Source organism: Salmo salar, chromosome ssa10, assembly GCF_905237065.1.
Source record: "Salmo salar chromosome ssa10, Ssal_v3.1, whole genome shotgun sequence".
Classification (NCBI taxonomy): domain Eukaryota; kingdom Metazoa; phylum Chordata; class Actinopteri; order Salmoniformes; family Salmonidae; genus Salmo; species Salmo salar.
This window is the reverse complement of record NC_059451.1, coordinates 108,252,653-108,266,899: the sequence shown is the minus strand read 5'-3', so window position 1 is coordinate 108,266,899 and position 14,247 is coordinate 108,252,653. Positions and strand designations below refer to the sequence as shown.

Here is a 14,247-nt window from a genome sequence, read left to right as displayed (position 1 = left end):
CCAAAAAGTGTCTTGTATGCTGTTGCATAAATTATGTAATATGCCAGGTAGATATGTATTCCGTATCTAAGAAAGTAATACTAAGTGTGCCTCACCCTAATAATTTGGTCTATTTCCACCTCATGTTCTGACTTGGTGGTGCACATGTAGCCTATAACTGTTTTTTGGAGAAATTTAATCATCAAGCTTTCATTGTCTGCTTATATGGGGCAGCAGGTAGCCTAGCGGTTAGAGCGTTGGACTAGTAACCAAAAGTTTGCAAGATCGAATCCCTGAGCTGACAAGGTATAAAATCTGTCGTTCTGCCCCTGAACAATGCAGTTAACCCACTGTTCCTAGACCGTCATTGAAAATCAGAATTTGTTAACGGACTTGCCTAGTTAAAATTTTTTTTTTAAATATGCCCCTTTATTTATCCTACGGTTCTGACTTGGTGTACAGGGAGAACACCGTAAAAAACTGTGCATGTTCTGAATTCTGTCGCTGTAAATTTCATCATTGCAAAAAATAGTTATATTGACTCTGTCCTAGCTCGCTCATTAATGTCTTAATCAAAATTACGCTTATCTGCTTGTTGTCCCCTTATGCCATAGTTTAACCACCTGAATTGTCAGTATAAACAACATTTGTTTAAGTCAGCCAGCCTTTTCAGCGACGTTTTTTTAAAAGGCAATAAATGAGGCTGAACGAACTGTTTCTCTGCCAGACAAGGTTACGCTGATAGCGAAGTATAGCAGTGGTAAAGTGTTGGGACAGCTTTATGTTGGCTCTAACAGTTTGTGGGCACCATTTCTCACCGTTATAGTGCAATTCATGTATTGTTTTGTGTTCTGTAGTGGCATGCATCTCACATTTTTATTTTGCCCCACCAAGATTTACATGCTAAAATCACCACTGGCCATATCATGACACACATACCCTGCTCTTCCCATGCATCAACACTGTGCCTCTCTAAAGGGATATCCTACAGAATGTTTCACAAACCCCCTCCAAGTCCCACACAGACATACAGTTGAAGTTGGAAGTTTACCTACACTTAGGTTGGAGTCATTAAAACTCCAATTAAATAGACCTCCCCAAGTCTGGTTCATCCTTGGGAGCAATTGCCAAACGTCTGAAGGTACCACGTTCATCTGTACAAACAATAGTATGCAAGTATAAACACCATGGGACCACGCAGCCGTCATACCACTCAGGAAGGTGTCTCCTAGAGATTAACGTACTTTGGTGCGAAAAGTCCAAATTAATCCCAGAACAACTGCAAAGGACCTTGTGAAGATGCTGGAGGAAACGGGTACAAAAGTATCTATATCCACAGTCAAACGAGTCCAATATCGAGGCCGCTCAGCAAGGAAGAAGCCACCGCTCCAAAACCCCCGGTAAAAAGGCCAGACTACGGTTTGCAACTGCACATGGGGACAAATATTGTACTTTGGAGAAATGTCCTCTGGTCTGACGAAACAAAAATAGAACTGTTTGGCCATAATGACCATCGTTATGTTTGGAGGAAAAAAGGGGAGGCTTGCAAGCCGAAGAACACCATCCAAACCGTGAAGCACTGGGATGGCAGCATCATGTTGTGGGGGTGCTTTGCTGCAGGAGGGACTGGTGCACTTCACAAAATAGATGGCATCATGAGGCAAGAAAATGGTATGGATATACAGTGAGGGAAAAAAGTATTTGATCCCCTGCTGATTTTGTACGTTTGCCCACTGACAAAGAAATGATCAGTCTATAATTTTAATGGTAGGTTTATTTGAACAGTGAGAGACAGTATAACAAAAAAATCCAGAAAAACCCATGTCAAAAATGTTATAAAATGATTTGCATTTTAATGAGGGAAATAAGTATTTGACCCCTGGCTAGGCCACTCCAGGACCTTAATGTGCTTCTTCTTGAGCCACTCCTTTGTTGCCTTGGCCGTGTGTTTTGGGTCATTGTCATGCTGGAATACCCATCCAAGACCCGTTTTCAATGCCCTGGCTGAGGGAAGGAGGTTCTCACCCAAGATTTGACGGTACATGGCCCCGTCCATTATCCCTTTGATGTGGTGAAATTGTCCTGTCCCCTTAGCAGAAAAACACCGCCAAAGCATAATGTTTCCACCTCCATGTTTGACGGTGGGGATGGTGTTCTTGGGGTCATAGGCAGCATTCCTCCTCCTCCAAACATGGCGAGTTGAGTTGATGCGAAAGAGCTCCATTTTTGGTCTCATCTGACCACAACACTTTCACCCAGTTGTCCTCTGAATCATTCAGATGTTCATTGGTAAACTTCAGACGGGCATGTACATGTGCTTTCTTGAGCAGGGGGACCTTGCGGGCGCTGCAGGATTTCAGTCCTTCACGGCGTAGTGTGTTACCAATTGTTTTCTTGGTGACTATGGTCCCAGCTGCCTTGAGATCATTGACAAGATCCTCCCGTGTAGTTCTGGGCTGATTCCTCACCGTTCTCATGATCATTGCAACTCCATGCGGTGAGATCTTGCATGGAGCCCCAGGCCGAGGGATATTGACAGTTCTTTTGTGTTTCTTCCATTTGCGAATAATCGCACCAACTGTTGTCACCTTCTCACCAAGCTGCTTGGCGATGGTCTTGTAGCCCATTCCAGCCTTGTGTAGGTCTACAATCTTGTCCCTGACATCATTGGAGAGCTCTTTGGTCTTGGCCATGGTGGAGAGTTTGGAATCTGATTGATTGATTGCTTCTGTGGACAGGTGTCTTTTATACAGGTAACAAACTGAGATTATGAGCACTCCCTTTAAGAGTGTGCTCCTAATCTCAGCTCGTTACCTGTATAAAAGACACCTGGGAGCCAGAAATCTTTCTGATTGAGAGGGGGTCGAATACTTATTTCCCTCATTAAAATGCAAATCAATTTATAACATTTTTGACATGCGTTTTTTCTGGATTTTTTTGTTGTTATTCTGTCTCTCACTGTTCAAATAAACCTACAATTAAAATTATAGACTCATCATTTCTTTGTCAGTAGGCAAACATACAAACTCAGCAGGGGATCAAATACTTTTTTCCCCTCACTGTATTGAAGCAACATCTCAAGACATCAGTCAGGAAGTTAAAGCTTGGTCGCAAATGGGTTTTCCAAATGGACAATGACCCCAAGCATACTTCCAAAGTTGTGGCAAAATGGCTTAAGGACAACACAGTCAAGGTATTTGAGTGGCCATCACAAAGCCCCGACCTCAACCCTATAGAAAATTTGTGGGCAGAACTGAAAAAGCATGTGTGAGCAAGGAGGCCTACAAACCTGACTCACTCACACCAGCTCTGTCAGGAGGAATGGGCTAAAATGCACCCAACTTATTGCGGGAAGCTTGTAGAAGGCTACCCGAAACATTTGACCCAAGTTAAACAATTTAAATGCAATGCTACTAAATACTAATTTAGTGTGTCTGTAAACTTCTGACCCACTGGGAATGTGATGAAAGAAATAAAATATGGAATAAATCACTCTACTATTATTCTGACATTTCACATTCTTAAAATAAAGTGGTAACTGGCCTGAGACAGTGAATTTTTACTAGGATTAAATGTCAGGAATTGTGAAAAACTGCGTTTAAATGTATTTGGTTAAGGTGAATGTAAACTTCCGACTTCAACTGTACATACAGTGATGTGGGTGGGGCTGACTAACTAGTCAGTGAGGCAAACAAGTGTGCCAGTCTATGGCGCTTGTGTCTTTGTTAGATGTCAATTTAAACAGACAGTTATAGCTGCCGCACATATTTTGCTTGTCATTTCATGAATAAAGTTAGTCTTAAATATGTCAACTGTATTTACGTAATTCAATTGCTTTTGTTGGAGAGGGATGGTTTACTTGTCTTATTTACATACACCCGTTAAGTCACAAAACAAATGTGAATGATCCGGAAGCACAACTTGTTCAGTCGTGAAACACATGGTTGTGAACTCTGTAACACACGCAGTCTGGCATAAAACACTTCCCCACATAGCTCAGTGAAAACAACCAACAGTCACGTAAATAGCTATTACACAGAACACCAACTCACCCCTCTCTATTTCGGTCTGCTCAGTAGGCAAAGTACGGGTGAGAAAAACACTTGTCAAGCTAGTTTTCCACTTCACTAGCAGTTCGGTTGTCCCTGGCAAGATGTCAGATGGAATGATGACACATTTATCTGTCAAGTTAGATCACATGGACAGTACATGAAGACTAACAAGGCATCACAGCACCAATTATTCAGATCATCCCACGGAACAGCATCCACCATCAGGTTACAACACAATGTGGATTTCTATAGTCAGTCACAGTGTTCAGGGCCACATGTCCAGAGTGGACATTATAATATAAACACTATACCAGACCAAAATAGAGCAGTTCCAATCTGTTCACTACTACAGTTTTGTAGGATTGAACCAAAAGGCTAATCAAGCGTTTTCCTAGTTGCAGTGTGACTCATCTGCTCCAGTCTTTGACCATGGCTGATCTTTCCAATGGAAGTGAGGTTGGTTGGTGTGTCAGAGGGGAGAGCTCTGGGGGGCTGCCAGAGAGGTGCCCGATTATAAATACATCTGCTCTGTAGTGCTGATCAGAGTTTATGGAGGGAGGGAGCTGACACTGCAGTGGTCTGGCCTGCATGTAGATAAAGAGGCACTCTGACTGTCATTTTCCACCACTCCTCCTAAGAGCTTCTGGCTTTGCCAGGATGCCTGCAGACACTGAATGAACTTCCAGGGACAGAGTACGCAGTAGGCAGGCAGCTCTCTGGTTTATTTTGGTACCATTGTGGCCCAGCCCTGCCTACACTACAGGGAAACAGAACACTAACGTAATGTCTCTCAGGGCAGGTCAAGGCACTGTGCATAGGTGGGCCAGACAGGAGCATATTATGAGATACAGCAGGGGACTGGCTGCTTGGAATGCAAAACTGTTTAAAAAGGTAATAAATAATTTACTGCGAACAACACATTCAAATGGTGGGGTGGGGCTGTGAGGGTCCTCAGTTCAGGAGGTGGTTACAGCTGATTGCACAACGAGAAGATTACTGTTCCATGGTTCATCTCTGATGTGGGGTGTATATTATTACTATATCGTTACACTTCCCTATACCTCATATTCCAGGAGGAACAATAATATGTCATTATAACATGATTACGCAATATGAGTGGTGATCCCTTTAATTAAAAAGAACACTACAACCACACTTCTGTGAGCGGGTATCACATCTGTCAAGCCCAACGCAAATAGAGAACGGATCTGATTTCACCTCCTTCAGATAAACTCAAGTCAGGAAGACTCTTTGGAATGAGTTACTGGGACTCTAAGCCCCAAGCTAGAAAACAGATCCAGTCTATTATATAGTACATGGTCTGCATATCAGTTAAATTCCTAGGGTGTATTCATTTGTCGGATTCCATAGCAAAACGTTTAGTATGTTCTAAAACATTTTGTAACGGGAACCGTTTACTCCAAACTGAAAATGTTTTGCAACAAAAACAAGTGTTTCTATTGGACAAGTTCACTTAGGCCCTTCCCGTTTTCTCCGCTTGTTTCCATTTGGTTCCTAGTGTAAGCATTACAAAATATACTGCTCAAGAAAATAAAGGGAACACTAAAACAACACATCCTAGATCTGAATGAAAGAAATAATCTTATTAAATACTTTTTTCTTTACATAGTTGAATGTGCTGACAAAATCACACAAAAATAATCAATAGATATCCAATTTATCAACCCATGGAGGTCTGGATTTGGAGTCACACTCAAAATTAAAGTGGAAAACCACACTACAGGCTGATCCAACTTTGATGTAATGTCCTTAAAACAAGTCAAAATGAGGCTAAGTAGTGTGTGTGGCCTCCACGTGCCTGTATGAACTCCCTACAACGCCTGGGCATGCTCCTGATGAGGTGGCGGATGGTCTCCTGAGGGATCTCCTCCCAGACCTGGACTAAAGCATCCGCCAACTCCTGGACAGTCTGTGGTGCAACGTGGCGTTGGTGGATGGAGCGAGACATGATGTCCCAGATGTGCTCAATTGGATTCAGGTCTGGGGAACGGGCGGGCCAGTCCATAGCATCAATGCCTTCCTCTTGCAGGAACTGCTGACACACTCCAGCCACATGAGGTCTAGCATTGTCTTGCATTAGGAGGAACCCAGGGCCAACCGCACCAGCATATGGTCTCACAAGGGGTCTGAGGATCTCATCTCGGTACCTAATGGCAGTCAGGCTACCTCTGGCGAGCACATGGAGGGCTGTGCGGCCCCCCAAAGAAATGCCACCCCACACCATGACTGACCCATCGCCAAACCGGTCATGCTGGAGGATGTTGCAGGCAGCAGAACGTTCTCCACGGCGTCTCCAGACTCTGTCACGTCTGTCACGTGCTCAGTGTGAACCTGCTTTCATCTGTGAAGAGCACAGGGCGCCAGTGGCGAATTTGCCAATCTTGGTGTTCTCTGGCAAATGCCAAACGTCCTGCACGGTGTTGGGCTGTAAGCACAACCCCCACCTGTGGATGTCGGGCCCTCATACCACCCTCATGGAGTCTGTTTCTGACAGTTTGAGCAGACACATGCACATTTGTGGCCTGCTGGAGGTCATTTTGCAGGGCTCTGGCAGTGCTTCTCCTGCTCCTCCTTGCACAAAGTCGGAGGTAGCGGTCCTGCTGCTGGGTTGTTGCCCTCCTACGGCCTCCTCCACGTCTCCTGATGTACTGGCCTGTCTCCTGGTAGCGCCTCCACGCTCTGGACACTACGCTGACAGACACAGCAAACCTTCTTGCCATAGCTCGCATTGATGTGCCATCCTGGATGAGCTGCACTACCTGAGCCACTTGTGTGGGTTGTAGACTCCGTCTCATGCTACCACTAGGGTGAAAGCACAGCCAGCATTCAAAAGTGACCAAAACATCAGCCAGGAAGCTAAGGAACTGAGAAGTGGTCTGTGGTCCCCACCTGCAGAACCACTCCTTTATTGGGGGTGTCTTGCTAATTGCCTATAATTTCCACCTGTTGTCTATTCCATTTGCACAACAGCATGTGAAATTTATTGTCAATCAGTGTTGCTTCCTAAGTGGACAGTTTGATTTCACAGAAGTGTGATTGACTTGGAGTTACATTGTGTTGTTTAAGTGTTCCCTTTATTTTTTTGAGCAGTGTATTTTGCCACGGAATCTAATGAATTCAACCCTGATCCAGTCTTCTATAACACAATGTAGACAGTAGGTTCCAGCTTACCTGGATAGGGCTGTTTTCCGTCTCTGATGGGTCAGTGTTTGGGCTGGGCTGGAGGGAGGGGGCGATGGGGACTGGGGGGTCCTGGTCCGGAGCAGGCGGAGGGACTCGACTCTTGGGGGCAGACTGCTGCGTCTACGGGCCACCCTGCCTACAAGACCAGAACCCATTCTCCTAAACGCTGCTGGCTCTGGCCTGCTGGAGAAACAGGAGCATAATAACGGTTACTCACTTTCATGTCACAGCTATCCCCAATCTGTGATGCACAAGTGTTTAATTCAGCTCCGCTTTAAAACTGTTTAATGTAGTCCAATGTTGACATGATCATTATAGATTACTACACAGAATGCACATTAACAACTTTTGATTTAGACTAGCTACATCTTATAATAGAAAAGGCTCCAAAAAAATGAAAGGGGAGTAAAAGTACTCTGCTCAGTCTGACATCATGAGCCACAGGTCAATAACCAAGAAGTCTAATAACCATTCTACAGTGACACCTTGGTGTGAAACTTGACTGACACAGGGGCTACATAAAAACACGTACTGTATGTAGACCCTCTCGCTCCCCCATCTTCCCCCTCTCTGGCTCATAAATATGCCATAAATGTCAGTGGTTTGATTTATCCACAGGTGTAGGGCATTAACAGAGGAAGCACCTGCAGGGCTGGGGGGGAGTGAGAGATATCCTCCCTGTGCCATACACCATTTACAAAACAGCACCGGGGTTGGGTGTAAGGGTGGCAGCCAGCCAGCCAGTCACCCACCAAACACCTGCCATTTTTCATGAATTCCCTCATCCTTCCTCTGCACATTACACCAACAAACAGGTGATTAACACCTATAAAGTGTGGATGTGGGCTTAGTTACCGACACAAAACATACTGTAACTACAAACATAGCTACCAAAAAAATCAAATTGAATTGCATTTGTCACATGTGCCGAATACAACAGGTGTAGACCTTACCGTGAAATGCTTACTTACAAGCCCAACAATGCAGTTCAGAAAATATTTACAAAATTAACTGAAGTAAAAAAAACTTACAAAATAAAATAACAATAATGAGGCTATATACAGGGGGTACCGGTACCGAGTCAATGCGGGGTTACAGGTTAGTCGAGGTTATTTGTACATGTAGGTATGGTAAAGTGACCAGGTGAACATTTGATTAATTGTTCAGTAGTCTTATGGCTTGGGGAGGGGGGGGGGGATTTTGGACCTAGACTTAGCACTCCAGTACCGCTTGCCATGGGGTAGCAGAGAGAACAGTCTATGACTTGGGTGACTGGAGTCTGACAATAGAGGCTAGATGGCTTTAGATGAGCGCAAACTGCACCCTAACCTAGTACTGTATAGACAGGAATAGAACAAAAATTACAAATCTTCTATTTGGGTTGAGATACCTGAGAACTATGAAATAATAATATTAAGCCTGTTTAAGCATGTTAAATGATTCAACATACGAGCTCTAAAAACCCACACAACAATTCCAGAGGAAGGGGAACCACCAAACTTTTTGCTCAGCATTTTCAGATTCCTGATCGGCCAAATTCTTGGGTGAAATTGGTAATTGTGTCATGTGACCATTGTATTTAGTGGAATGACCTCTGGCTGACCTTCTATACAGGTCAACCTCAGCCAGGGGTCCAACCCATAAACTCTATGGAACAACACAATATAACCACCACATTTCTTCAGTAGCTCAAAATAAAAATGTGATCTATTTACTATCCTACAAATGAGTACAATTAAACTTATGGAGGGGGAAAAAGTTCACATTACACAATCTGAAATCAACATTCTTTGAATATAGATATTAAATACACAGCGATATTACAATCTCCTGCTGATGAGTGACTGAAATCTACTGGTGGGAGATCCAGTGTGCTGTGACTACCTCCTCTACTCTAAGATCTGAGGAACAGAGCTCAGAGTCAGACACTTTACTCTGTACATGAGCCAGAGTGTGCTCTAGTCAACAGCAGCTGTAAAACCCCTGGCCTCTACTGGCCCTTAGCTCCTTGGTGCCTGGCCCAGTCAGTGTTGAAAAGCTGACATACCTTTTCAGCAACTCGCTGAGAGGAGTCAAATCCACTCCCTGCCCTCTCTGTAATCTTGTGTCAAATTAGCGTAATCCCTTCATTGACCCCGGGCGACCCGCTCATCGTTTCAGCGATTTCAGCCACTTGACACTAATACGGGATCTGTGAGGAATGACAGGTATGCACACAGACTACTGGCCCCAGCTTAAAGATGTGTGATATGCTTTTGTTATGAGAATGAGGCTCGGGCTGAGGCCTGCCTGCCAGGGAGACACGACATGGAACAGTGTCACGACTTCCGCCGAAGTCGGTCCCTCTCCTTGTTTGGGCGGCGTTCGACGTCACCAGCCTTCTAGCCATCGCCGATCCACTTTTCATTTTCCATTTGTTTTACACACCTGGTTTCAATTCCCCAATTACATGTTCTTTATTTAACCCTCTGTTTTCCCCATGGTTTTTGTGCGTGTTTGTTATGTATTTCGGTCCGTTTGTGGGGGCTTGGTATATCTACATGTATTTGATGATTTTGAGTAAAGTTATTTTTATTACTCATCTCTGCTGTCCTGTGCCTGACTCCTCTGCACCAGCTACACCCAGACCATTAAAACAGCTTGTCATTAGAACACAAAAATATTGATTTATGGAGTTGATGTAGAGGGGCGGGAACCTCAACCTATGCCCATTAAAAAGTAGAATTCATGTCAATCTTTTCCGCCCTCCAAGAGTCTGTTCTTCAAGTTCTAATTGCGATGACATTTAACAGCGCATAAAATTGTTTTTGTTTTGAAGTATTTTAAGCAAAAACAGGAAGCTCATGGCTGTGGGATTGCCTACCTCCACCCACCAGTGTTGTATGCATGACTACCACATAATTAATGCTATGAATGGAAAAACGGTATGCAAGTTAGATAAGTGGCAACTTTTACAACCTTGAATTTCCTGTTGAGGTTCTTTGCCCCTATGAGGAACATGCATGTTGATCATAAAGGTTCCCATATGTAACAGCAGTCTGTGGGAAAGTCATTCTGCTGGCTGTGAGCCAACTCCTCTGGCTGACCGATAAACGTATTAAAGTAGTCAACTCTCTTGGGCCCTCTCAGAGAAATTGACAGAGCCATAAATTGTATTGCTTAGTGAAAACATCTACATGAAGTAACCACAAATCAGATAATATTCCAAATAAAAAAAGGTCCATCATTAATCAAAGCTGTGAATTGCAGTATGGAGAAAATGTTGCTCTTGCTGTGCATTTCTCAGTTGAACAATACAGATGTGTCTAACAGGGGATTTCTGACCAACCTGTCTTTGACTGGCCCATCTGAGTCTGGGGTAGGACCGGGAAGGGTCCCTCCTCTGGTCTGACTCACACTTCCCTGCTGGGACACGCCCTTTTGACTCCTCTTGGCTCTGATCTGGAGGGAGATAGAGACCATAACAATAACCTAAAACCACTGAGTGTCTCAGCTAATTGAGACAGTATAGACAGAATATAAAATTGAGAGGAAGCAAAAACGTAGTCCTATGAAAATACTTTTAATAAATGAGTCATAAATGGCCTCCAAGTATCTGGTTGAAAGGGAAGGTTCCGGTTCTAATTCAGACGGAGCCCCTTCATGAAAGTCCTACAGTAAGCCAGAAGGTCAGTGTGAAAAATCTGCTTCCTCTACAAATTCTCAGAGGTAAATGGGTAAAATACCTCCTCTTGTGTAATGTGACATTTTTTCTAAACGGAGAATGGCAACTGCATGCATGTGTGAAACCCAAGAAGTCAAACTAAAGCCTAAGATCCAACTAATACTGTAGGCCCTGGGAGAACTGCCACAGACCAGTCTCATACAGCGTTTCAGGCATCATGCTTTGTGTTCCTCTGGGAAGGCACACTGACTGAGTCCAAATGGGTCTTGAGGCTGTGTAAATCCAGCCAGTCATAAACACATAACCCTTTGTTACAGTCTATAATTGCTAACGAAAACTCAACACTGTTGAAAAGTAATATGCTGAAAATCTGCAGATGACGAATACTGAGGGTCCCTGCAGAATAGCTTGATTTTTACAAAGTACAAATACTGTGCAGAATAACCACAAACACAGATAAGGAGAGGAGGAAGAGGTGATGGTTTCGCTAGAAAAAGGGTGAGAGCCAGGGAAGAGCTCAATTGCAGACTCCTCGCGTCCTCGTCGCCTTCTCAAAACCCATTGGAGGAGTAGGTCAGAGGGGAGGGACCTCACTCTCATCCAACGAGTTTTGAGAAAGAGACGAAGAGAGAGGACACGAGGCATCTGCAATTGAGATCTTCCCCACATTTCAGTACTTTCTCTACAGGTGAATGAGAGTTGGCGTAGCCTGTGTTTTGACCCTGGCTAGCCGACCTGTGACTGTGTGATTGAGGACGTCGTCCTGCTGGCCTTGGAGGAGCGGCGCCTGGCAGAGCTGCCTCGGGATGGGGAAGGCTTACTGTCCCCACTCTGACAATCTTTATCCAGCAGGTAGCGCTGGGCCATCCTCACTAGCCGGGTGAACACGTTCTTAACACCAGACACCGATGAATCTATTGGGACACAATGGGTTAATTCAGGACATGAGGAAAAGTCCATGACATGGTGTAAGTATGTTTAATGTGTTGTAACAATCTCAAACATACACAGTACTGGAGACAAAAATGTGTCTTTGAACTACAAAATGAACATGCATTTTTCATGGTCATACCCCTACAGTGTGTTTGTATGTGGTCCCCCATGTACTGCAAATGAATGTTATCAGCAAGCAGCCTGTCGCATTGACTCCGGTGGTATAGTCTATCTGCTGTGAGCTAGGCAAACACACAGGGGAGATGTCCCTATGCCAACCACACGTATGAACACCTGGAATCTAGATGGCAGAGTCTGATAATCTATCGGCTATCTCAACAACAGGACAAGAGCCTATGGGGTTGTGATCGCCTTTCACAGATCAGAATTTACACAGCTGCCGCGTTGGGGAGATTTCCATTTCACTGCTCGTCAAAGTATTGTTCATTAAACAATATATCTAACTGCGTTATATACACCACAACTTCACAGGCTTAGCATTGGTAACTTTCATTTCTCAGCTTTTTGCCAGAACACAAACAGGTTAATCACTGTATTAATCTAAAACTCCCATGCAGTAATGTTTTCTGCCGACTTGCAGCCTTGGCACATCTTGACAATACCAACTCGCATATTTGATTTAATGTGGCCTAGGGTTTATGTGGGAATTAGTTATGACAGTACATCCATCTCACTTTTATGAGGCCATATAAGATGTGTGCCCTGTGCCAGTAATGTAGAGAGACTAGGGAGTCTTCACCCGTTGTACTGGATAGTACCTGGGATTTAGCCTGGTTATAGCTGGTCCATAAGCACCCTGGTATAATGAACTGCCTCACCCTTCCTTACTGGGTTCTTGGCTTCCAATGTAGGTCCATCCACACTCTTCTCCTGCTCCTTCACCTTAGTGGGCAGTGGTGGTGGAATAGGTTTCTCAAATTGTCCTGCAATGAGAGGAATACACACTTAATATGAAGAAAATGACAAAACAATTTTTGTGCTTGGTAACATTGGCACTAAATATTTTGTAGTCGTTTTATATTGATGGGGCTTTAACCAGCAAGGCATGAAACAGGCTAGCCATCTGCAGCTTACCAACAAGACCACTTTGATTGATTTACTAAGAGCAAGAAGGTACTGTACATGTCATCAAGTCAGACCTCAGCTATGTGATAACATGTACTGTAGGTCTACTCTATAAAGCCATATTTGAGGTTTTGGCCTTCCATTGAGTCATCTGATTTTAAATCTCTATTACCCCTGACCAACCCTTACATCCATAGATGTTGGCCCTCAATACATCAGTCAGTGCCAGAGGTGGATTCTAAGTTATCTTCTGCAGTGAAATTCAAACAATAACAAGAATTGACATGCATGTTCACATCCTCTGGAACATTAAAAAAAGGAAGACAGGACTCCAAAAGAAAGCTAATCGGCCCATTTCCCATTGTTGACTTTGCGGTCCAAGTAAAATGTTGTGGATTTTCTCTAGGAGCTGATCAGCTAAATAGGCCAGGCTGAGGGAAGTCCATATACAGTATTTGGAGAGCGGTTGATGTTAATAGAGCAGAACACCACAGCAAGATGGCATCCGCTTCAAAGAGCATGAGCCAAACAGATTAGCAGATGATGCAAAAATAAAGGTTTAGCCCTGCAGACTAATGCTATAATGAGAGGCAGGCTGGGTAATCCACTAAAGATTTTCTGTGCCATTTCAGAGGAAGGCTTTCTTCCACCACTCTCCACAGGAAGAGTGGGAGCCAGAGTGACTGCTCAGTTCACAAGACCAGGAAGTTCCAGCCTAAGATTGTCACTTCCTATTGACCCTGGACACCTGGTCTCTTTAGAGTGGACTAGAGTGTTTGAACTGTGGGGAAGAAGAGTGTGTGCTATAAATAATGGTACAGTACGTTATACTTGTTTCCCAGATGTAGGTATATGTCCCAGTACAGCTTGGCTTTGTCTGCTGGACATGTAGTCCATGTTTGCAGTTTCACAGAGGAGGGAGCTGGGGCAGAGCCTGGATAATATAAGGTTGTTTGGCTTAACCCTGTGATTTTAAGAATGACCTCATCTGCCCTCAGGTCCTTTGCTGACTCAAGGCAGTAATCACACACACACAGTCAATGAGCTCACCCCCAATGACTTTGACAAGCAGAGTCTGACTCTGGACCTAATAAGAAGCTATAAGAATGACTGCTTTCAGTTTCAAATGACATCCTCTGTGAGTAAGCCGATTCGTAATTGCCCTGGAATTAGCGATGACATACAGTTTAAGGTTGTGTTTTTCTTTTTATAGAACTGCTGCCCTCAGGATCATAGCAGACAATCAGCAGTCCTCAACAGATTCGTCTGATATTGCTCAACGGGACTTTTTCCTGCTGATCAACTTCAAAACACCAACTATAAACAGAC

The 14,247-nt window shown here is 44.0% G+C and overlaps 1 protein-coding gene across 3 annotated transcripts in view; it reads right to left on the bottom strand.

Moving 5' to 3' along the window:
* Nucleotides 1-14,247, bottom strand: part of si:ch211-266k8.4 (carabin) — a 48,576-nt gene that overhangs the window by 11,729 nt on the left and 22,600 nt on the right. For 2 of the 3 annotated variants that reach the window (XM_045688368.1, XM_014125441.2), the window contains 4 exons: nt 12,672-12,776; nt 11,635-11,813; nt 10,564-10,676; nt 7,224-7,418 (listed from right to left, as the gene is read on the bottom strand). In XM_045688368.1, coding sequence (XP_045544324.1) covers nt 7,224-7,418; nt 10,564-10,676; nt 11,635-11,813; nt 12,672-12,776 — 592 coding nt within the window. The remainder of the gene's footprint in view (nt 1-7,223; nt 7,419-10,563; nt 10,677-11,634; nt 11,814-12,671; nt 12,777-14,247) is intronic. The other variant, XM_045688369.1, reaches the window with a different exon arrangement.